Here is a 24019-nt window from a genome sequence, read left to right as displayed (position 1 = left end):
GGACCATGACATAATTAATTAAATAGTGAAATAATTAAATATGTTTTTTTTTTTTTTTACATAAAATGAATTGGTATATTTAATGAATTAATGACATATTTAATAAAACATTTATGTATTTAATTCCAATTTTAATTAAATTAATGACACATTTAAATAACTATTGATGGTGTATTTATTTATTTAATTGTGGCACTTTCAGTCGTCCATATCTGACAAGCTATTTGGATGAGTACATATAATGGCTTCGTGAACAAAGCGCCAGTCTGCTGGTATATTATTGTTAACTGTATTGGCGCATGCGCCGTGTGTCATCTATCTCTCTCTGTATTATACCTGCATGTCTCTGGTGCGGTCGCCCGGTTTGCTCTGTGTTCAGTAAAGTACCAACTATACACTTACTCTCGGTTGTGAGTTATTCCTAACTACTGGCGAAGCGTATTAAACTAAGAGCCAGTGCTAAAATGATGGATGTTCAGTAACAGAGCACAGCTGTGCTCACAGCCTAACCTGTAAAGGACATCAATCTGGTGGGTTCGTGACGGGATGGGTTTGAATTTCAGAGATGTTGTATGAACTATGCGTTCTCTCATGCCAAAGTTACAGGTGGGAATGACTTAGTGACTTTCTGTGTGCTACGTGGGAGCGAAGTAGTGAGGCACGCACCTTCAAAAAAGTTGCAGCCCACTTGCCCAGACTCACGCAAACTGATCCTTAGGACAGTAGGAAGTAGCTCAACACGGCGAAACTAGGCTATATCGTGTTATTATGATATGGACTCAGTAAGTCTGTCAACACATTATGACACGAATAACGCCAAATTAACTTATACGGAGTGAATTTCAGACGAATGCGTGCTGACCTGATCCGAATCTGTTGAGGAAATAGATAGCTAATGGACATGTGTGATGTCAGTGACTTTGCTGTGCTTGTGAATACGCTCCAAGCGGTGGCGCATATAATGAAAATAGGCTTAGCGTGAAGGAGAACTGTAATAGATAGCTCTTATCTGTATAGATATCCTTTATCTTTGAAAATGCATTGGCTCGCATATGAGAGCTATTTCAGAATATACATGAATGTGTACACTCTAACTCTGAAAAGTATAGGACTACGTAAAACTTTGTTTGAGCTATTCGTTTAGGTTTGGACTGTAAACGTATTTTTTTGTGGAAATCTACACATTATACAGTGACAAAATCAGTGGTCTGATGTAATGCCAGAAGCAACGTAAATAAACGTAAATGGAGAAAAAAAAAATGCGCCCTTTACGCGCGGGAGCAGCAGCGCGCATATAAAAGCGCGAGGCAGCCTGCGAGCGCAGTTTAGTTCTCATCCAGACACAGCGTGCAGTACGCGGATACTTACAGATACAATACAGATTCGGAATATTGAACGCACGGAATATGTCGCCGACCAGGCCAGGACAGACAACGGAGCAGGGGAAAGCAGCCTCTGAACTTAATTCAACAGGTGCGCACCAATGCGACTGTGGTTAAATGTTGCCGTCTCTAACCGCCTGTTTCCCTAACAGTTCGACGAAGGGGATTTTCAGACCTTAAAGCCCAATAATGACTAGAGCCTATTGTTGTTTTTAAAACAGTTATCATGGTCAACCTAAAATTAAGATAAATGAACATTTTATCGTTAGGCTATATATTTTTTATTGTCAGTTTAAGAGTTATGAATTATAAGTTCAAGTGCCTTATCTTTACGTTGTTATGTATCTTATGTTTAAAAAGGTTATCGCCTTATTAAGCCCTAGTTATTGTGCATACATTTGGGTTATTACGAAATAATTTTTTTTCGTTTGTTTTTAAGCTTAATTTCGATTCTTTGTCGTTTTGCTATTAAGTTCATACGTCATCCATTCAAATGTAGCATATGTGAATATGTTATATAACATGTGCAGAGGAAATTAAAGGACATACACTTGGATTATGCTCTGTATCGTCTCTACAGAGCAAGTGATCCGTTATTTGACAGTCATTTTCATAGTAGTCTATGAGATGGATCTAAAACTTTTGACGTGTTTTCTCAAGAAACGTCCATATCGAGAGGTAGTCCTATCATTTAGTATTATTTTCATATATATATATAAACGAAATGGGATGCAGTATTCTTTTGATGAATTTAGCCAAGATTATTCAATTGAACTTGAACCACCCATGAATTAGCCAATGAGTGAACGTAAGTGAAATTCTGATTCTCAGTTTTTATTTAGGGCCACATTTCACAACGCTCTCCATGCCAGTGGTTAGACATCCGCGATCTCTTAGCCGTATTACCCGTGTCATAAGTTGCTATGAACAGAGCATTGAGAAAAATGATGCGATTCTAAAACGCATCAAATGCAGTTAATTAGGCTACTCTTTGCGGTCCTCTAGCTGTCCTTTCTGTTTGTGTGCTCAAAAAACATTCAGCTTATATTATTGTGCCTGAAACGTAGATTGCGCCTTTAAATACTGAAGTCAGTTCTTCATAGGTTTTAATTTCTGTACTTAAATAATGTTCATTGAGGGGACCTCAGTATAAAGTTATGTTGGTGGGGCGAAACGATTTTAGGAACTCCGGTTTCCAGATTCAAGAGCCCGAGAAAAGCTAGACTGATTGGTTTTAAGTAACTGTTTATTAAAAGAAGATATGATATGAACACAGAGCTAGGAACCTAATTGTACTGGTAGGCTAATGTTGAAGCTATTCACATGTTACTCTTACTCGTTGCCGCTTTTCACGCTTTTCTACGAAGACTTGAGTAGCCTATACCTTACTCAAACTGTTTAGTTTTCAATGCGTGTTTCCCAAACCATCTCTTAGGAGTTCACTTCCTACTTAGCATTAGGAGGGTGCATCCATATATTTGGCATCAATTTTGGCACCATCACGTTGATATGATCTTGCGTGAAATGAGATTGAAGTGGCATGACTCAGATTGGAGCGCTGGTCAGGTGGTCATTAGTAGAAAGAAGTTCAACAAGAAATACTAGGCTATGCATGTGAAAAATACCCAATACGATTTTCAGGCTCTAAAACGTTTGATTTATCTGAAAGCTGTGTTAAGGTAGCTAAGAATGGTCTAGACCAAATTTACGAAAGTATCTCTTACAGAGGGTATACTTGGGTAAGGACGTTTTGGGAAACAACTCGAAACTTCGTATAATTTGAGAATGACAGTGTTAAGACGTCTTCGGAAAGTGCCGCTCATATGAACAGGTTTGCTTTCAACATTATCGTGTTTTTGTTAATAATTAGACGTTTGTGTCTTACATTCTTATTTTATTTGTAGCCTATCCTTCCACATAGACAAATGGTCTTTTATATTTCAAATGTAAAGGAAGAGAAATGCTAGCGCATGTATTGAAAACTGTCTAGAAAGGAAATAATTTTAACAGAGAGACGTAAAGAACATGTAAAGTCCTCGAGTAACACTGCATCCTACTTTGTTTTGATACAGAGCTGTTGAGGAAGAGGAGGAGAGGGAAGGCTTTGTGGCTGGTGCTCGGCTTGCTCTGTCTGTCTCTGGTTACGGTGGCCCTGGGAACCTACTGCTCAACTCGCACGGAGAGTCTCAGCATCACTGGCTATATCTCAGGAGTCATTGTAAGGACCACGCGCATACACACACACACACACACACACACACACACACACACACACACACACACAAACACAAACACAAACACACAGACACACACACACATTCATCCCAATGCCAAGCAATAAGGAAATGTCCAGGATGACAGGTTCGTCCTACTGCTTAAAAAGTGCACCCACTATGGGTCTCACTGATGATGCAATACTGGCAGCCTCACTTTTAATGGCTTTATGAAGACATTGTGTGTGTGCAGTAGCAAAGGAAAATTCCAACCTAACAAGAGTATGGCAGAAAGCTAATGAACGTAGAGTTCACTGTGTGGTCTGCCACACAGCTTAATCTACCGGATTAAGGAAATGAGATAAAATATACCCCATTGCCTATCCTCTCATGATACCTCATGATCAGTGTTGTATCAACCCCATGCACATCATTTGACCATTTTTGTTGAACTTACATTACAACAAACCCCATAAAACAACTGAATAATCACAGTCTCTAATGCTATTCTATGGAGCTGTAAACTCAAGATGTCCGAGTGCAGCTGTTACTAAACTGCCATTGGCCCGTCTGCGTTCGAAGGGCAGGCCTTAGCGATAGGTCAATTACTATTGTAGCGTTCCCTAATTTTTTTTAAAAAAACGTGGCGTTCCCTACTTACGCACCCACGTCTAAAAAACATGCTCAACAAAGATGTTTGTTATCGATATAAACAGTGTTTATTTAATCAACCATACATATTTCAGAAGCGATGGGTGTGTACACAATGAATAACGCTTCAGTGGCTGTTGCTCGTCGTCCTGCTCTGTATCACTGACTGGCATCACGTCAACCTGGTCCTCGCCTCTGTCATCTTCATTACGCATTCCTGCTTGGGTCGGGCCACTTGGGATGTTGACAACAACTGAGTTGCCTGGTTCTGACTCTGTCTCTGATTTGTTATGCGTGCAAGTAAGAATATGGATTTGTTTTACATTGGAATAAATGTGGAAACACTTCGTTACATTTTGATCCCCTCCCGGAAGGTTTATCTAATGCTAGGAATAGCCTCCCTAGCACCCTGTTGGCTATTAACTAGCTTAACATAATCGCTTGCTATCCACCTAGTAGCGACCACTATTTACCTCACGGATCTGCTGCACATCCTATTGTCTTTGGACTCCTATAGTCTTTGGACTCCTATAGTCTTTGCGTCTTTCCCTCATTTTACTATTGTATCAGTTTTCTTTAAAAAGTGCACAAATGTGTTGGCATATGAATGTTATCTGATAATGTCCGTTCTATGTCAGGTCTACTAAACCTCAAAGGCATCTTATAACATTGAAACTTTTATTTGACGCCAACACAGAACATGTTCACCTCGTTAATTGAGGTGTAATTGAGGTTACCACACAGAACTTAGAGATCTGGGCGAGGGAAGTGTTCTGTTATTGGGGAGCCAGTTGGAATCAATACTTGAGTAGAACTGAATGAAGCTGGGAAGGTTTCGTGATGGGGAAAAGCCAGTGTGTCCCAGCAGGTGATTTCCTGGCTCTTATTGGGCCTCTTGTGTATGTGTGCGTGTGTGTGTGCAAACATCACGACCTCCGCGGTGGGTTTGGAGATGCATTTCTTAGCAAATATAAAGTATTAATTGTACATGACAGATGACTAAGTAGAAGTAGTTTTAAGAGCAACAGTGGCCACTAATGATGGGGTTGTCAAATAGCAGCAGTAATGCGCTAGAAAATCCGATAGATGGTATTTGAATTGGTACTATTTTACTCTTGGAAAGAGTTGGAGACTTTTATATTATCATAACTGTCAAAATTGTTCCTTGTTCAGATAAGAATACCCCCCCCCCACACACACGCACACTCACACAAACACTGCCACCCAACAAGTCAATCAGTCTTCTGAACTACAACTCAGCATCATATCCTTTCTCACAGAAAGAACTTGACCTTCCTCCAACAGCTTTCACCAATTTCAGGAATGAATCATTGTGTTTGTCGGGTTGAACACGAGACAACATGCTGAGAAAAGAATGGCGGAAAGGGCTTAACCACAAAGCCTTTTTTTATTTCACTCTCCAGATGAAATAAGAACACCGGTGTGTCAGTGCCAAACCAGATGGCTTTTTCTAATAAATCAATTAACCAAAAATGGCTTCCACTTCAAAACTCTCCATGAAAAACCACCCTTCATTTGTTTTATTTTTCCTCCCAAAAATAAAAACCTCAACAAAATCCTACCCTATCTAAAAATAACACAGCTTTCTAATTTTCCATTAACTCGTATGAATGAACTCCAAGGCTGTTGGGATCAGTAACTGTAACAAAGTCAGCACCCTCTGGTACGCTGTCTGGCAGGTCTGTGATATCTCACAGTGACTTCAGGTGCTCTCACACTCTGTGCTGTCACTCCTCATCCTGCATCAAGCCTGGTCTCTGTGGTCTAACTCTCTCCCACTGTGCTTTCCCACACAAGCACTTGAGTTAGGATGCAGCCTGTGACGGTTATCTGTGTGTATCTTCAGCAAACACACACACACACACAAACACACACGCACACACACACACACAAACACATACACATGCAAGGTGTGCTTGAACGCACTATTAATAGAATCAGATGTGGAACTTGTCATAAAAAAAACTAAAAACTTCTTCACTGCAAACCCTAGCTTGCTGATTCCTCTCTGGCAGGGAGAGGGGGTGACCTCTCACACAGGTTGGTAGAGATGTTGATAGAGTTACTAAAGAGGGGTGGAAACAGAATAGGGCTTTAGCAAATTTACTCCACAGTGCAACGTGGGAAACTCACGGATTGAGTACCTTTTGTGCTCCCACTTGTGTCATATCGAACAGCGGCCAGGTCTTCAAAAGAAAGACGCTGAGGATGGAGGTCTGAATTGTTGGGTTCAATTGCATCCGGCTCGGCATACACTGTTAGTTTTGAGACAGCCAACGCTCTGATTTACACCCGGAGGGGTAGGGAGCAAAATGGTAGCCGGACGCCTATAATTCATGGCCAGTGTCACTGGGGAAACCCAATACTTCACCTTGACTGGCAGTCCGATCAGCACGGGTGGGGAAAGTGGAACCCCAGAGGCTAGTTGAGATGACAGTTATGAGTACTGTATTTAACATGTCATTTCTGCACTGCATAACAGGACTCAGAATCTTGCTCTCTCTCTTTCTGTCTACAGTTGGCTTTTGGCTCATTCCTTGGTGTTCTCGGGCTGCGGCTGGAGGAAAACCGAAAACAACTGGTAAACTCACTCACAACCGTATGGTTCACTCACATGGTCACACACACACACACACACACACACACACACACACACACACACTCTCACACTCACACACATGCACACTAGCCCACTAACCCACTAAACCCAAGGGCTTGTAGTGCGTGAAGGATGTTCAATCTGGACGACTAGTGAACTCTTGCAGTTTTATACAATGTATCGATAGCAGGCTACTGGTTTACTGTTGATTAGCAAATAAAACTTTCAAGAAAAAAAGTAGAGGAGTTTGCACTGTCACTGTCACTGTCACCTTCATGCTGAGAGAAATGGATCCTGTCTTATTTAGTAGGCCTATCTGTAGAGACATGTAGGTCTACATATTTGGATGCATTAACAAACTTAAGAAAATGTACTTCAGAGAGAAATGCATAGCTGTATTTGGTCAGCTAGCTTTGAAAAAATATTGTATTTGTATTGGTTTGGAGAGAACAATGACCATAAGGTTCACATCTACCGATAGGCCTATTTTAAGATCTTCTTGAAATCCTTAATCCACAGCCATGGCTACATCCTAGCTTATGCTAAAGCTTTGTACACTGTCAGACCTTAACAACAATATCACATACAATATCTGCCATTTACACATTAAAAACAGATGACCGTGTAAGAAATAATTGTAACAACCTGATTGTAAAACTCCTTACAAAACTCCTAGTTAGTTAAATAGTGTACAGTTAAGTTACATAATTAATCCAAATCATCCACCTGCCAACTCGACCCCCTGCCATCCTCCCTGGTTATAGCCTCCCTCCCCTCTCTACTGCCCCTGATAACTGCCATTATCCATTCTTCCATGACCTCTGGTTCAGTCCCATCTTCTCTTAAATCTGCTGCAGTGACACTAAGGCTGAAAAAACCTGGTTTAGACCCCAACAACTTCAATAACCTTCGTCCCATCTCCAAACTAGGGGTGTCACGATACCAAAAATTCAGTAGTCCGTACCAATAATAACATGATTCTCGATAACAATTTCGATACCACGGTAAAAAAAAAAAAAAGAAGATTTTCCAAGATTCCATGTTCTTTAACTTGAAACATGAACTTCTTTATGAAAATATGTCAAAATAGCAAAATGTCATACAAAACATGTGCAATATAGCATAGCACAACATAATAAAGTGCAATTAATTGTTAAAGTGCAACAACTATTGACCCCAGACACATTCCAGACTTCCAGGCATCTTTTCAAAAGGTGCTGTGCAAAAACAACAACAGTGCAAAAACAAAACCGTGGATATAACAGTGCAGCCATTCAGCTAACAAGATGAACATGAGTTTTGAGCTTCTTAGGACGTATTTAATACAAAATAAATCTAAATGTTCAGTGTGGTCACTCGCAAATCGTCTTAAACATCGGCTACAATCGTGTTATATCAAACCAATTGCATATTTATGTGTAACTATATTAAACTAGGACATTCTGTGAATTTCCCTAGTTTAGTCATGATACTTGCAAGATACATGCTCTCTTTCTCTCTCTATCTCCTTCTAACCAAGGAAGGCTATAGGCTAACGTTAAAACTACAGCATAGCTTACCTAAACTACGTACATAACATAAGCCATTGTAACACACGTGCCCATCATGTAACGTGTTTTTCGGTATGACAGATTTAAAAAACTGCATTATTTGGATGTTGTTAATATGAATCAGAACTATCCTTGAGTTCTTTAAACAAATTACAGATGACTGTCTTTCAGGTGCTTTGCTAAATTGAAAGTACTATCTCCCTTTGTCTGAAGAGCACGGTAGCATCGTTTACATAATGTTCAAAAGTAGGGTGACTAGACGTCCTGTTTTACCAGTTCATGTCCTCTTTTCGAGACCTAAAAAATGTGTCCGGCAGGGATTCCAAAAACGTCTGGGATTTAGCCTCGTAGGATATTTGTGTTTCACAAACTAATATTACGTCTTTTGGAAAGGGTATCTCCGTTACGTTCCACCTTTTTGCGCGTGCTCTCATTGGTCGACCGACTTCCCAGTGTTGCCAGATATGATAATTATCCTCCAAAATGAGCCTATGATACGATATGCCATTTCCAGTCTGGCAACACTTCACACATGGCCACCTCCACTAGTTTCATCGTATACAATAGTAAAGGCAGATCTGCGTGAGAAAAACATGTCAAAACTTCGACTGGAACACCGAAGCGTATACTGCCCCTGTCAGTTTCAGAAGAAGCGCAGCACCGATTCTAACAGCTGGCACCGGCGCTCACGGTACCTACGGATTCTAACAGCTGGTAATGGTCACGGTACCTACGGTGCTTCAAAAAAATGGGTATCGTCTGTGTTTTGTTATTTTAGTACCGAAAGGTATCGTAAGTATCGGTTCTCGTGACATCCCTACTCCAAACTGCCTTTTCTCTCAAAAATCCTGGAAAAGTGGTGGCATCACAGGTCCATGCCCATCTCTCCAACAATAACCTCTATGAACAATTCCAATCCGGTTTTCGCCCCCGCCACAGCACAGAAACGGCCCTCATCAAAATCACTAGTGACCTCCCGATGGCAGCTGACTCAGGACTATTATCCATCCTCATTTTCCTCGACCTGAGCGCGGCTTTTGACACCATTTCCCACTCCACCCTCCTTGACAGACTAGCCTCCATTGGCATAACTCACACACCCCTAGACTGGTTCCGCTCATATCTCTCTGGACGTACTCAGTTCATCCAGTTAAAATCATTCTCATCCCACCCATCCCCCCTCTCCACTGGTGTTCCCCAGGGCTCTGTCCTTGGCCCTATCCTATTCATCATATACCTCCTCCCACTTGGACTGATTTTCCGTAAATACAATATTCATTTCCACTGTTATGCGGATGACACCCAGCTCTACGTTTCCACCAAACCCACTTCCACCTTCCCACCCTCCTTCCTCTGTGCCTGTTTACAGGAAATCAAATCCTGGTTTTCTTCCAATTTCCTAAAGCTTAACAGTGAAAAAATTGAGGCAGTCCTCATTGGCTCCAAACACACCCTCACCAAACACCCCAGTTTCACCCTCACCATAGAGAACTCCTCGGTTACCCCCTCTCCTCAGGTTAAAAGCCTGGGTGTCGTCCTCGACAGCACCCTATCATTCCATACCCACATCAACAACACCATCCGATCTGCCTACTTTCACATCCGCAATATCAACCGCCTCCGCCCCTCACTCACTCCCAACACTGCCGCAATCCTGGTTCACTCCCTTGTCACTTCCCGCCTGGACTACTGCAATTCCCTTCTCTTTGGTCTCCCACACAAACTCCTCTATAAACTTCAACTTGTACAAAATGCTGCTGCCCGTATCGTCACTAGGACGCCATCCATCAGTCACATCACCCCCGTTCTACATCAACTCCACTGGCTTCCCATTAAACACCGCATTAACTACAAAATCCTCCTCTACACATTTAAGGCAATCCATAACCTCGCCCCTCCATACCTCTCTGACCACCTCCGCATCAATGTCCCTACCCGGTTTCTCAGGTCTGCCTCCTCCATCACCCTGACCGTCCCCCAAGCCCATTTGTCCACCATGGGATCAGAGCCTTCAGCCGCTCTGCCCCTCACCTCTGGAACTCCCTCCCCCTTGACATCAGGAACATTGACCCTAACTCAGTCGCTCTTCTTAAAACTCACATCAAAACACACCTGTTTAGGCAAGCCTATAACATGTAAAGGTCCTGCCAACTGAAGTTGTTGCTATTGCTGTATTATGTATTATTCAATGTTTTATTCACTGTTGTAAGGCGACCTTGGGTTTCTTGAAAGGCGCCCTATAAATAAAATGTATTATTATTATTATTATTATTATTATTATTAAAATACTGGCCAGCCAGTTGTTGTTATAACAGCCCACCTATTAATCTACAGGGACAAATTAAACAGTTGCCATACCTGCTTCAGTCAACGTAACATATTCTCACAAACCACTGTTTTGTGTTTCTTCTTCCTAGCCAGAGGGTTCGTTTCGAATAGTATGACAGGTAGCTTTGTTTCATGGTGTTGCTACGCTGCAGCCTAATTAGCTTCTAGCAAGCAAATGACATGGGGATCCTGTAGGGGGGGTTTGCACATGTTCTTAGTCTCCTGCATGAAATCATACATTTCGCTTCTGTAGACTAACTTAATCGGCTGTCTTGGGGGTCCACATTAGAGCATGGATCTGGACAAATTTTTCTGTCCGAGCCCGGCACGGTCCGACAGAATAGTAACCGAGCCCGGACAGAGTCCGACAGCCATTAAAATAGTTTTTTTCGAATCCAAACCAAGCCCGACGGAATCAATTTCTCAACTGTTCATACTACTAATACTACTAATGACACATTGACACATTTAGTAAAATGTCGCGGCTCCTTTAAGAGGAGGGAGGGACAACGGTGACGCATAGTTTGGATGTAGCGACAAACATTTATGTGCTGTAACAGTGTTAACCAGTATGTGAGTAACGTGAGTTTTATTAAAGCATAGCGTGTGTAATGTGTAGCTATTTCATCCCGTTTGATAACCTTTCCTGCTGTCTGTATTTACTAACCAGCAGCAGACATAAAGGAAAGGGAATTAACCCCGAAGTTAAAAACATGTAATCTACTTCGGCCGTGGAGCATTTCACTCCCCTGCAATCTCCAACTTTCAGAGACAGACAGTAGGAAAGGTTAACAAACGGAATGAAATAGCTACACATTACACGCTATGCTTTAATAAAACTCACGTTTTATGCTACACCAACGGAGGCACAACAGACAATTCTTACCATTGAAGATCTTTTAGCACGCCGACGTTTGTTCTGAAACTATCTACATCCAACCACCGAGGTTTAATCCATGTTGTTGTGGAGAACGAGAGTTGCATCAATCATATTTCATTAAAACTTCACATTTCTTACATTGGACATATCCAACAGCCTAATTAGAATCAGCATCGTCTACTAAGCAGAAATATCTCCATACAGTAGATTTCCCTTCGTTTAGTATCATTTTAAACTCTCCAGATGAACTTTCTCCGTGATGCCATTTTGCCACCTGTAATCGTGTTGTCACGGACATAAACAAATTCCCTCCACGGGAAGAAGGCTGTTATCCTAAAATGTAGGACCTAAATGTAATGTATTTTATTCTCAAAAACAAACTTTTGCATCATGTGAAGCAGACAGTTGGCTTCACTATTTATTAAAATATTTTACATTTGGAATGTTCAATGCATTATCTCCCTGATGTGTCGAGCCCCAGCCGAGCCCGCTTATACATTTCTAATATTTGTCCGAACCCGGCCCAACCCGACGGGTTCCGTCGTGCTCGGGTCAGGTATCCATCCTCTAGTCCACATCCAGAACGGGCCCCTGGCTGGGTGTGCCTGCTTAAGATTTAGATGGCACAGGCACGACTGGGGCAAATCCGTAACTACCCTAGCGTCTCACACATATACACACACACACCTTGTTTCACAATACTTTATGAAAAGGTTATGCAATCCTGCCTCTGAGGACTGCAAGCAATGTTTGAATGTTGAGTGTATTAGGTCTCTGGCTTCATCGCTTTCTGTGTCCCACCACACTGTTTGAGTCACTGATCTATAATAAAATTGTTTGGAACTGATGAAATATAAAGCCCTTTGTTTCTCTGAGTCCAGTAACTCAGGCAAGGGAAACATCTTGATGTGGTTAATGAAAAGCACATATATGTCAAAGAATTATGGCTAAAATACCTCACTGCCATCGAGGCCATTGTAATCATATCTGGGGTTAAAATCTTCCAAAAGAGGTTTTGGAGTAGGATAAGAGCCTCAACCATGTGGGGTCTTTAGAACGGGTGTCCTAAGACTGTACTCCAGAACAGGAATTTGATAGGGTTTAATGGGTCAGAAGGTATAGAGGTGACAGGACATGAGTAGGAGAGAGGCAGGAAATAGAATTGAGACATGACTTCAGGACTTGAATGTATAAGTATCCATCGGTGTTGAACATTGTTATTTCACTTTGCTAGTGAAATTGGGTGACAGCAAATGACTTGGAACCTTGAAAATTAGTCAGATTTATATTGTTTTTCTTCTGTCTAACCCAGTATAGTGCAAATACATAGCCTTGTAAATGGGACATGTTAGTAAAGGCTGGAAAGGAAGCTCATTTGTTCTGTGGTATTTATGACTAGCCTCGTGGCCCACTAGTGCCTTTACTGAACAAACCATAAGTATGACTAAAAACAAAGTACACAGCGAACCATGAGAACCATCCCACCACAAGGGAATCATTTCCACATGACAGATTCCACAGTGATACAGCGCTGTCGGTGACTATTGGTAACTCACTTGCCAAAATGTACCTAGCATGTCTTGACAGATCGTGTTTTTTTTTTTTTTTTTTTAATGCAGTAATTTTTTTTCATCTCCTTTGTGTAGGCTACATGGGGTCTGGTTTAAAAGTTCATAGTTCAGCCTGTCCTGATTTAAACTATTGCCAATTTTGCTATATTATCTACAACATGAAAGGATTTGCAGACTTGCAAATTACTTGTTTTGACACCATTTGAAGTTACGTGGCGGAAGTAGCTGTCCTTGGGTCTTGCATGGCTCAGATTGGACAATGACACAGTTCCTGGCAGGTTTGAGTCAGATGGACTTGGACCGAACGTCAAACAAGTTGGTCATGAAAGGCTGTACAAATTAGTAATGGAAAAGAGCTATTTTATACCCAAGTCACAACAGTCACATTTTCTGTTGGTTGACTGTTATTTGTGAATTAATTATGTTCATGCCACAAATAGCCTAGTGGCACAGGAGTGTGTCTCAGTTACGAAGTAAAAGTTACAGAGACACCCTTGTCTGTTGCTCAGAGTATAGCCTAGCTGACAGTAAGAAGGTATGCACACCATTAGCTTTTTCTTCTCTTTACTCTGACTTTGTCTAAAACAAGTCTGCACATAGAATGAGCCTAAATCACTTTCCTGTCACATGTACAATGTTTAGAGGTGTTGGCAAGGCGTCTTTGTTGCGGATTCGGCTTGAAGGACCAGTTGATGGAATCTAATGAGCACGCCAAATTTAAAGAATGAGACGGGAGACGCAGTCAGGATTTCTAGAGTTTATTTCAGTGTGGAGACACCCTTATAATGCTTTGCTCAGAGAATAGCCTACCTGATAGTAAGAAGGTGTTCGCATTCATACCATTCAGTCGGGAAGGGGAATGGTGATAAGACCACACCCTATAGGTAATGGCAGGAAGGGAAGACAGGGGGGGTTCACTTTTGCGGGAGTGGGTCCTCTGATGGGGGCCCGGTTGAGGAACAGAGGACAAAAGGTGAAGTGGGGGGAGGTGTTATTCCCCGCAGAAAGAAGGCTATCTGAGAATCTAAATTTTCACATATGCCGTTTGAATGCTAATGAGTCAGGTCTCCGCTATTTGCTCTTACTGGGACAAAGACAGAGTACAAACCCAGGGGCATGGGTTACAGGGTAAGATGATACAAAATAATGCAGGAACAAAGTTCATGTCTGTCAGTGCGGGCACATGATGGCAGCACTCCGATCCTATCCGATTCTCTCCATGGGGTCTCCATGGGGGGTTAACTGCTCTATCTCAAAGCACATGGAAGTGACAAAACTAGATCAGTTCAAATCAAATGCGGAATGTTTACATCTGCTACCGTTGATTATACAGTAAATACGTTGTGAAATGAAACAAAACCGTTGATTATACAGTAAATACGTTGTGAAATGAAACAAAAACACACCACAGTTAAAGTTGTATTAGTATTGATTGATTCACATCGATATGAATGGATTACATGACTAACAACGGGTGGAAAAGTAATAAGAAAATATTTGTTCACTGAATTAGCGTTCTGTCCCAAACAGTTGCGTTCCAGTTTCTAAGTTTCACTTTCGCTTTCAGTATTTCAACGTGAATGAGAGGGAGCACAAGAACTGAGCGTCTAGCAGCGTTCATCATATCATATACATTATATATGATGCATGTATATGTCTGTGGGCACGATCTCAAGCACGTGCAAAAGTTGTTGTTGTCCAATTTGAATCAGATACGAGAGACACATGCGCGCCCAGTCCAATTACCAGCGGAATCGAATCGTGTGTCTGGGGGTTTACATCGGAGTCCAGTCGGACTCAAGTTGGACACAATGAATCTAGTTCTGGGGAGTCACATGTGTCCAATATCCAATTTAAATCGGACTGAAATCGGAAATTGGACGCATGTGTCCACACTGTGTGACAACAGGAGAATAGCAAAATTCGGTCCAATCAAGTCCATCAGCACAGAGCCTAAACCTTAAGTTTGTTGTCCACATTATTCACATTTTGATTGTTACTGTCTGATTTGTCATAACCTTATATAAGAAATGTGAAGATGAGTAGATGTATTTCATAGCAAAAGAGAGCAGAGATGCGGAGAGAGGAGTTTAGGAAAACCAAAACATTTTACCGCCTGGGAAATTTCACTTTGTCAGACACCTAGATGAGTTACTTTACAATCAGAGTAGCACATTTAGACATCTCCTTGGGCTTGTATGTTCTTTGCCTTCTTGATCCAAATCAACACTCCTTCACAAGTGGAAGCCACTTCTCATTCAACTCGAATAAGATGTCCCTTCATATCCAGTGGTGGACGAAGTACACTAAATACGTACTTAAGTGAAAGTATAGATACCTGGTGTAAAATATTACTCCAGTAAAAGTGGAAGTATGCACTTTGAATTTCCACTTAAGTAGAAGTATAAAAGTATTTGCCTTCATATATACTTATGTATTAAAAGTAAAAGTACCTTAATGAATTATGGTTCTAATGGCCTTTTATCATTTTCACATCAAAGCTCCGGCTCAATCAACTGAAAACACTAATGCCAATCTTTAAATCGTGTCTTACATTTGTCTATTGAATAGTGTATAAGCACATTGAAAGCTATCTATTGCCATTAGGTAAGACAAAGTGGTTATGAAATACAAGAGAACAATTATTTAATTTTACATTTATTTGTAACTTAGTTGCACATTTAATTATAGAAAAATGTGGAGTTAAACATAAGCTCCTTTACTATATCACATCTGTCTGTCTGTGTTACCCTAAAACATAAATCCTTATTTATGTTTCAAAGTATGATAAATACCATTACAGGAACTTGTTCCACAAAATCAGAGAATGTGGTGTTATACTAGTTTGTGCTGAAGACTAATGATAAATACCATTACAGGAACTTGTTCCACAAAATCAGAGAATGTGGTGTTTTGCTGAAGACTAGTGATAGCAGTGATATTCCCTACACAACCCTAGGTACAAAAACAAAACACTTGACCTAAGATCAAACGTGAAGAAAGAAAATATCATTACAGGAACTAGTTTTTGCATAAATTGCACAAAATTAGAGCATACCAGTCTGCACCGAAGACTGTAAAGAAGTGTGTAGTGATACCTTTACCGAGGGAGTCAAGAACTGCATGATAAAAGTTTGCGACATCGTGTGCCTGAGCAGAAACACCGTTGATTGTGCATGTTTCTTACATCATTTATGTAGCGTTACGTAGGCTGCTTGAGCATAAAACAGCCTCAAACTGCTGCAGAATTCAACGTAGCTCGCGCTCAACGAACGAACGAAACTGACAAAGCCGATAGGACTTTAGAGCAAATAGCGCTAATCCTGATTGGTGTAATTGTGAACTCACTTTGACCTTTCATTATTTGATTCGCTTTGGTAAAAAGGAACGAGAGGTTTTACTAAATGTAATGGAGTAAAAAGTTACTTAAGTACAGGAACGAATTACATTTACTTCGTTACTGTCCACCACTGTTCATATCTCGCTTAAACATAAGATTTCATCATGACCATGACTTAAGATTTCATCATGACCAGTTTTAGGATAAACCATATAAAAACTCCTACCAGCTTAAATCGATGTAGTTTAATTTGATTCTCCTAGATAGCTAAATTGGTCACTGCACATCATAACGTCACAGAAATGATTGCAGGCCAAATGGCATGATTATGCTCTGAAAGAAACACCCACTAAAAGTTAAAACCTGGTTTGCATGAAGCCATGGCATTTAAGAGAAGGGAAGTCGTTCACACCAAACAAGTTGATGAAGTAATGATGAGGCTACAGGGGTGGGCCAGACCAACATAATAAACAGAAGGCTTTTATTTTCAATGTGAGAAGGTAGATACCCTTACAAGCACACGCACAAAAAGCACAAACACACCGTTTTTGCGAATGCTGAAGGTTCATTTTTAAGATATGCTTAAGGTTGTTCTTGGTTTGAGTTATTTTTCTCAAGATTGCAGGTCCAACATTTTTAGGAGATCTCTACCAACATTCATGCTGAGCAGATGGCCACAGTTAATGATACTCACTATCATACTACACCCTACCATGAGAAAAGGTCCTATAAAATAAGATATACAATATTTGAAACCCCCATAAATCTGAATTATAAGAGGTGGTTAACTTTTTTATTCCAATACGATAAATTCAAGGTCGTGATTTACAGCAGGCAAAAAAGAAAAGCTCCTATTCACTGTTGACATACAGATAGGGCCTTGGTTTACCATCAGGCCCTGGCAAAACCTGGATCAGTGAAAAAAGTGCTGTTGGTAGTAGACACTGATCCCTTTCCACTAAAAGCTCTCATGCCACCCTTTGTGAAAAAAGCCTGTTAGCCTGGATGAGCCTTGGATCAGCCTTTGTGTTTGCTATTTATGAAGTCTTCCTGAAATATGTTTGTGAAAGCCACTATGCAAACACAAGACATTTTACTGTAATTAATATGCCTAGGTTTGGCTTTTCCAAGAGATTTATAGTGATTTTACTAAGCGGAATGGCCTCTCCTGTCCCCCTTAAAGGGTTTGGAATATATTTTCACTTCGGAATAGACAATGAACATAATGCGTGAATAAAGCTCTCCGCTGTGTTTATGGCTAACATGCTGTTCCATGGCGCAACCGAACAGTGTTTATGTGTGTTTACATCCAAACAAATACAGTGGATTGAAAGTAGATTCATTCAAAGAGTCTCCTGATATGGTAACACACACTCACAGATATGCACAATTGCATTAGCGCATGCACACACCACACACACACACACACACACACACACACACACACACACACACACACACACACACACACACACACATACACCCATACAGCATTCACTTGCACTCATCACATACATGAGCACACAGACAATCTCATACACACACACTTACACACACACACACACGCACACACACACACACACACTCACACACACACATGCTTCCCACCCACGCCAGGCTCTCCCTGCTGTGCTGGAGATCCTGTGGTCTGTCCTCCTCATCTTCTTCAGTGAATTTACGAGCTGTTGTTCTGTTTTTCTCCTCCACAAGTGCTGGTTACACTTCGAAATGGCTTTTTCTTAACTCTCCCAAATGAATACACACAACACATGCAGAAATTATTCACTCTTTTTTTCACCTCCTTTCACACTCACACACACTCAGGCCTCATTCACACTCACAGGCGTCGTATACACACTCACATGTGCATACACACACTCACATGTGCATACACACACACACAGGCCTTATATACACACTCACACACACAGACCTACACTCATATGTATGCATTATCTTGCCTTCTCTCTCTCTCTCACACATACACAATCACACCAATATGACTGACTGAATTCAGACTGATATAGGAGACTATCTCTCTTATATTTCATTGCACACTTCCCTCCTCAAACACAAACCAACACCTGTGCTCCCATGACATGAAGATGGATGCGGTACCATCTATTATCTTATAATAAAAGTGCATCACTTCAGCCCCATCCACTTTTTTCTTCACTCTGCATTCCTTTCTTGTCTTTCTTCCGTGCATAGTCATGTTTAAGATAGGACTGCATGCAATGTCCTCGTAAAACGTACAAATATTCAATTTCATGTGTGCAATATGTGTGTTTGTCCGTATATATGTGTGTTAGTGTGTGTTGGTGTGTGTGTGTGTGTGTGTGTGTTGGTGTGTGTAGTGTGTGTGTGTGTGTGTGTGTGTGTGTGTTTGTGTTGGTGTGTGTGTGTGTGTGTGTGTGATGGTTTGTTTGTTTGTGTGTTGGTGTGTGTGTGTGTCTGTGCTTCAATTTCTGTGTGTCTGATGCTTTAGGGCCATAACTGGTTGGCGTGAAGCGCAGGCCTGCTGTGAGGAAAAAGCACATTCTGTGTGTGTGTGTGTGTGTGAGTTGTCTACTGGATTCACCAGAGAAAGTGATTTTGAAACTTCATTCCTTTCTCAAGACCACTGTTAAACTTCGGCTCTGCAAATGAGCCGTGCCCAATTGCACTCGGTTAAAGATTGTTACTTGGACCACCATGTTTCAACGTGTCCAAGCAAGCCCAAACACCCAACGGGGCTTTGCATCATATGTTCCAGTAATCTAGAGCAAACTGTGCACACCTTGTGTGAGACATAAAATTTAAACTCAGCCATTTTAGAAGATTCAGTAAACCAGACACTTCAGTCGTGAGGGCACACCTCTAAAACTTAGTCACAATGACATCGTGCGATGAATGTAGCATCTTAAACTATCTGAATGTATATGAATGGAACACATCACAACGTCTTCAGTTGATCCTGACAATATTGGCAGTAATCATACCATAGTTTCATTACAGTCTTAAGTATCTGTATATGATTGTGCTGTTGACTAGAATCTCACTGCTTTAGCTCTGCATACTTATCAGCCTCCTTGACGCCTCTGTCCAGACAGCCAATCATGTTGTTAGTTGGGCAAAAGAGCATTGTTAGGAAACTAACCAGTCCCGTTGGAGTAGTTGTGGCAAATACATAGTCCTGAGGTATGAAATGGTTCCTTTGCTCTTGTTGTCTGGCTCTCTCTCTCTCTGTGGCTCTCTTTCACTATCTTTTTCTCTCTCTCTCTTGGCTCTCTCTCTCATTCTCTGTCTCTCTGTCTCTCATCTCTTCATCTCACTCACTCCCTCATTTGGGTTTGTTTTATGTATTGAGGTTTATGTGTTTTAATTGGCAACTATGATATTTAACCACTGGCACCGTTTCATTTAAGCCTATCGTCTTATGGCTGTTAACATCAATTTGGATTTATGTCTCACTCGGAATCTGGTCTATAATGCATTCTTCTGTCTCATAAAGTTCAGACATGCTTAAGCATTCCATCCTGGTGTTTTCTGTAGCATCTCAGGTATCTTTTTATAGTATCTTAAAAAATGTCGGCTTGCCAGCATGAAAAAAATCTGTGTGATATCTTTACAAACTATACTTTTAGTGAAGTATGTAGAAAACAATGCACAGAATTGCAACAGTAGGATTATATGGAACGATTAATGGAGTTAAAGAAATTGCTGAGTGAATAATTGAACCTTACAGTAAAAAGGCTTTATCCCAATCAGTTCATATGTAAGGTTAGGGTACAGCCAGTGATGCTAATTCATTCTTCATTGTATTTGATGAAATACATCTCGTATTGGGTAGCTACCCATACAGTGATTTAGTGTACTATACTGCGGTAGACAATATGTATATATGCATCAGTCAGTCAGTTAGTAAGTAAGTCACACACACTAGCTCATATGACAAAAAATAACCTTGTACATATTCCAGTGCTTACTGCTCCTGATTATATGGCCAAAAAGCCTAGAATACTCTCACTTTCTGGCCTCAGTCCTGTGGAATCGAGCAGGTGGGTTAGCTCTTTTGGAATACTTCTCTGTACATCTGTAGCAGATGAGACAGACCTGGGAGACGTTAATGATCCAGTCTGGGAGAGAAGTCAACAAAGCGTTCACAGAGTTGTGTGCACACGCTTGTGTGTATGATAGAAACAGCTCTCTATAACCTCAAACAGAGGTTAAATAAACACACATGCTCCTAGTGTTAGACTGTATGTTCCCTCCATCAATCATCAAAGCAACACTTGCTAAATGTGCCTATCAGCGAGAAGATAGAAACTCAGTTCAGTTGCCAGGACAACTGAAGTCTGGTGGATTCTTGATAAAGATTATGACTTTAGTTTGTTTCTTCATACTCAGCATATGTGCGTTGTCATGTATGTTGTGGGAAGATTAAAAAGTAATATCTGTGAATTTGGGTACGTGGACGATTCTGCTTACAGTCTCATTTAGTGAGTTATTGTGATGTACATTCAGTGGAATGGTTTTGTCTAATTTTTACACCATGCTTAAGTAGCAAACTGCATTCAACTTACAAAAGTTGCACCATTTGACACATGTTTAGGTTAAATTCAGACCTGAAAAGACTGATGGATTGACTTGCCCATTCATCTCTATAGGAGCTCAGGTAGCGCTTTCAACCCAGCAGTGGACTTCCCTTTCTTATTTGTCTGCTAAAAGTGATCATCGTTATAATTGTACGATTACATGTAGAAATATTGGAAACTTAAATTCAGTGTGAAAAATGAAGCATATTTAATGCTTTTGAATGGACTGTGGAAAGACATTCTCATTGCCAGCATAATCAATTCCAGCATCTGATCAGGAACGGGCTAACTGGTTGAAACCAGTGTTACCAGGCAGTTTTTCATCACCTTGGATGGGTACTGGAAATTCATGGAATAGGGTGTTTTAGTAATTGTTTTATTATGTAGACTGGTTTTCATGGAGTGGGTGGTTTTTCCGCACTGTGTAGGCAGCATGTTGTCTGTTTAACCTGGTAACCCTAAGGTTGTCCACTATAGCCTGCCCCATGTTCTTAGTGGATTTTTCTTTTAATTTAGAATAGACTTTATTTGTCTTTGTGCATTAGATACACAACGAAATTTGTTTGTGCAACCACTAAAAAAAGTGCAGTTGTGCTGGGTGGAGGGTAGGAGGGTAGTGTGATTATTAAGTTCTGTGATGGCCCTGGGGATGAAACTGTTCTGCAGTCTGGAGGTGCGGGCTGTAGTGGCCCGGTAGCGCCTGCCAGAGGGTAGCAGGGTTAAGAGATGGTTTGCGGGATGAGTCTCATCCTTTAAAATGCCACATGCTCGGCGGAGGTAGCGCGTCCTAAAGATGTCGTCTAGGGGAGGCAGTGGAAGTCCAACAATTCTCTCAGCAGACCTTATGACCCGACTAATTTGCCACATTCCTTAATGCCATCTCTAGCTAGCTAGCTACTCAAGTGTATAACATTAAAAGGAAACATCCTGTGGCTTGGGCAATGCATTATGTTTGACAGAACTCAACTGATTACGTTTTTTTTCTATTGCTTTGTCAATTACTATGAAGCAAATTCATAGAACTACCGGATTTGACATCATAACATGTTCTTGGCATTTTACTGGATTCTTCTAAAACTGGTTGTAAAAGGTTTTCAATCAGCATGGACTGATGTCAAACTGTTTTCAAGTGAATTGAAAGAGATTCACATTGTGGAAAAGACTTTATGGCAAAGTAAAAAAGAGCATAAAGAATACAAGTTTATATGAATATCTGCATTTGATGAGTGGAAAATCTCTTTGGATAGCTTAGTTTGGTTTATTTGGTTTGCTTCATTTATATGCCCCAAATTCCTTAATGTGTTGTTGTCCTTATTCTGGGCTTGATCTTAACATTCTCAGTACAAATTAAATGGACCAAAATGAATGTGTGTGTGTGTGTGTGTGTTCAAATATGCCAATATCTACGATGGTGGCGTAGCTTGTAAACCAAAGACTCTGAGAGCAATGTGTTTCATGCTTTATATATACTTTATTTGTCTCTGTGTCTCATGAAGCAGAACCAGGATTAATGAGTTCCAGGTTTGGAAAAGAGAGAGAGATTGAGATTAAAATGGAGGGAAGAACTGGAGAGAAAGGCTAAATTAAAAAGGTGAAAGAGAGAATGAGACCTGTGTTTCAGTGTTTTTGCATTGAGCCTGGGTTGCCTAACTTTCAAGCCTGTTTCGGTGTAAAATAGATGACTCCATCCAAGGTTTTAGCATGTAAAACATTGTTTTCTTTGGACAAAGTCACAGAATAATGCTATGAAATGTCTAGCAAAAGTGTATGTCTGTGCAGGGTTTTTCCTGGATCAAAGTGGGTCTTCGGTGCTGCTTTTTTCACCATTTCAGAAATAATGGAGGCTATGGTAAAGTGCTGATGTTTGTAAACCAAGGAGGACTCAATTGCGGGAAAATATATATATATTTTTTAAATTTTAAAGTCAGGTACAGAGGTCACAACCAGCCTGTGAACATTTCACCCTCCGCCTTTTGGTGCCCTGGTTAAATGATTTAACAAGTTAATGGTCATTGTAGGCTACATACATCTTTAATAGGCCTTTTTTGAATTTATTTTTGCCTATTAACGAAGTTCAGAGTCAAAGCTATAGTGAAAAGGCAGGGTGTAGCCTAAAAGTGTCTACAAACACTCATTAAAAACTGATGGTAATAATCTGGGAAATAGTATCTAACTGCAGTCAAGTTGACATTGCTTGTGTCAAACCATTGTGAAATTGTCGTCACATTAAAACAGGAGACGACTTACTCCTTGTAGAAGACTGATGCTCGGAGCTCCAGTGGTTTCCTCAGGTGAACGAAGATTTAAGAAGATCAATCATGCGCGATTCCAGGATGCTTTATTTTCATTGGTTGCTGGATTAAATCTTACACAGATACAAAAGCTACGTTTTTTCTGATTGGCTATCGTGTAGCACATTTATTTATTTTTTGATTGGCTGATAAGTGGCACCTCACGGCAGAATTACAGTGGATTCGGGGAGACATGCTTGATTCCTCCATGGTGAGGGCTGCGCGGCCAGGTCATGGTTGCGCACAGCGGCACATTAAATAGCCTAGAGTTTTTTTTTCAGCGTGGGAAATACGATGTGTGGCGGGAGTGCGTGATTAAAGACCGAAATGAGGGACTGTCACGCTCAATGCGTGACACTTGAGAGCCCTGAATTAAATTTGAGATGCAACACAAATCTCCTCAGAACGAGCTGAGCTTTCATTGATAAACGAATGCGGTTGTCTGCCTCTCCCGAGGTCCCGCGGTCTACTGTTACTCGTTCAAACGGATAGACAAATCAATTAGGTCCTCAACATAGCAGATATTTTAATATATTGAAATCCATGAATACCGAAAATGGAATGTTATGCTCAAAATCACCGCCGACTGACAGTCAGGATGCATACGCAGATTGAG

The 24019-nt window shown here is 40.8% G+C and overlaps 1 protein-coding gene across 1 annotated transcript in view; it reads left to right on the top strand.

Annotated features, from left to right (window-relative positions):
- Nucleotides 1-1406: 1406 nt before the first annotated feature.
- Nucleotides 1407-24019, top strand: part of LOC308370591 (transmembrane protein 255B) — a gene marked incomplete at both ends in the record, with an annotated part of 82345 nt that continues 59732 nt past the window's right edge. The window contains 3 exons of the mRNA XM_080845270.1: nucleotides 1407-1473; nucleotides 3455-3600; nucleotides 6786-6848. Of these exons, the coding sequence (XP_080701396.1) occupies nucleotides 1407-1473; nucleotides 3455-3600; nucleotides 6786-6848 (276 nt within the window). The remainder of the gene's footprint in view (nucleotides 1474-3454; nucleotides 3601-6785; nucleotides 6849-24019) is intronic.

Source organism: Sprattus sprattus (genome assembly GCF_963457725.1).
Source record: "Sprattus sprattus genome assembly, chromosome: 9".
In the NCBI taxonomy this organism is placed as follows: domain Eukaryota; kingdom Metazoa; phylum Chordata; class Actinopteri; order Clupeiformes; family Clupeidae; genus Sprattus; species Sprattus sprattus.
This window is presented reverse-complemented; position numbering and strand designations above follow the sequence as displayed.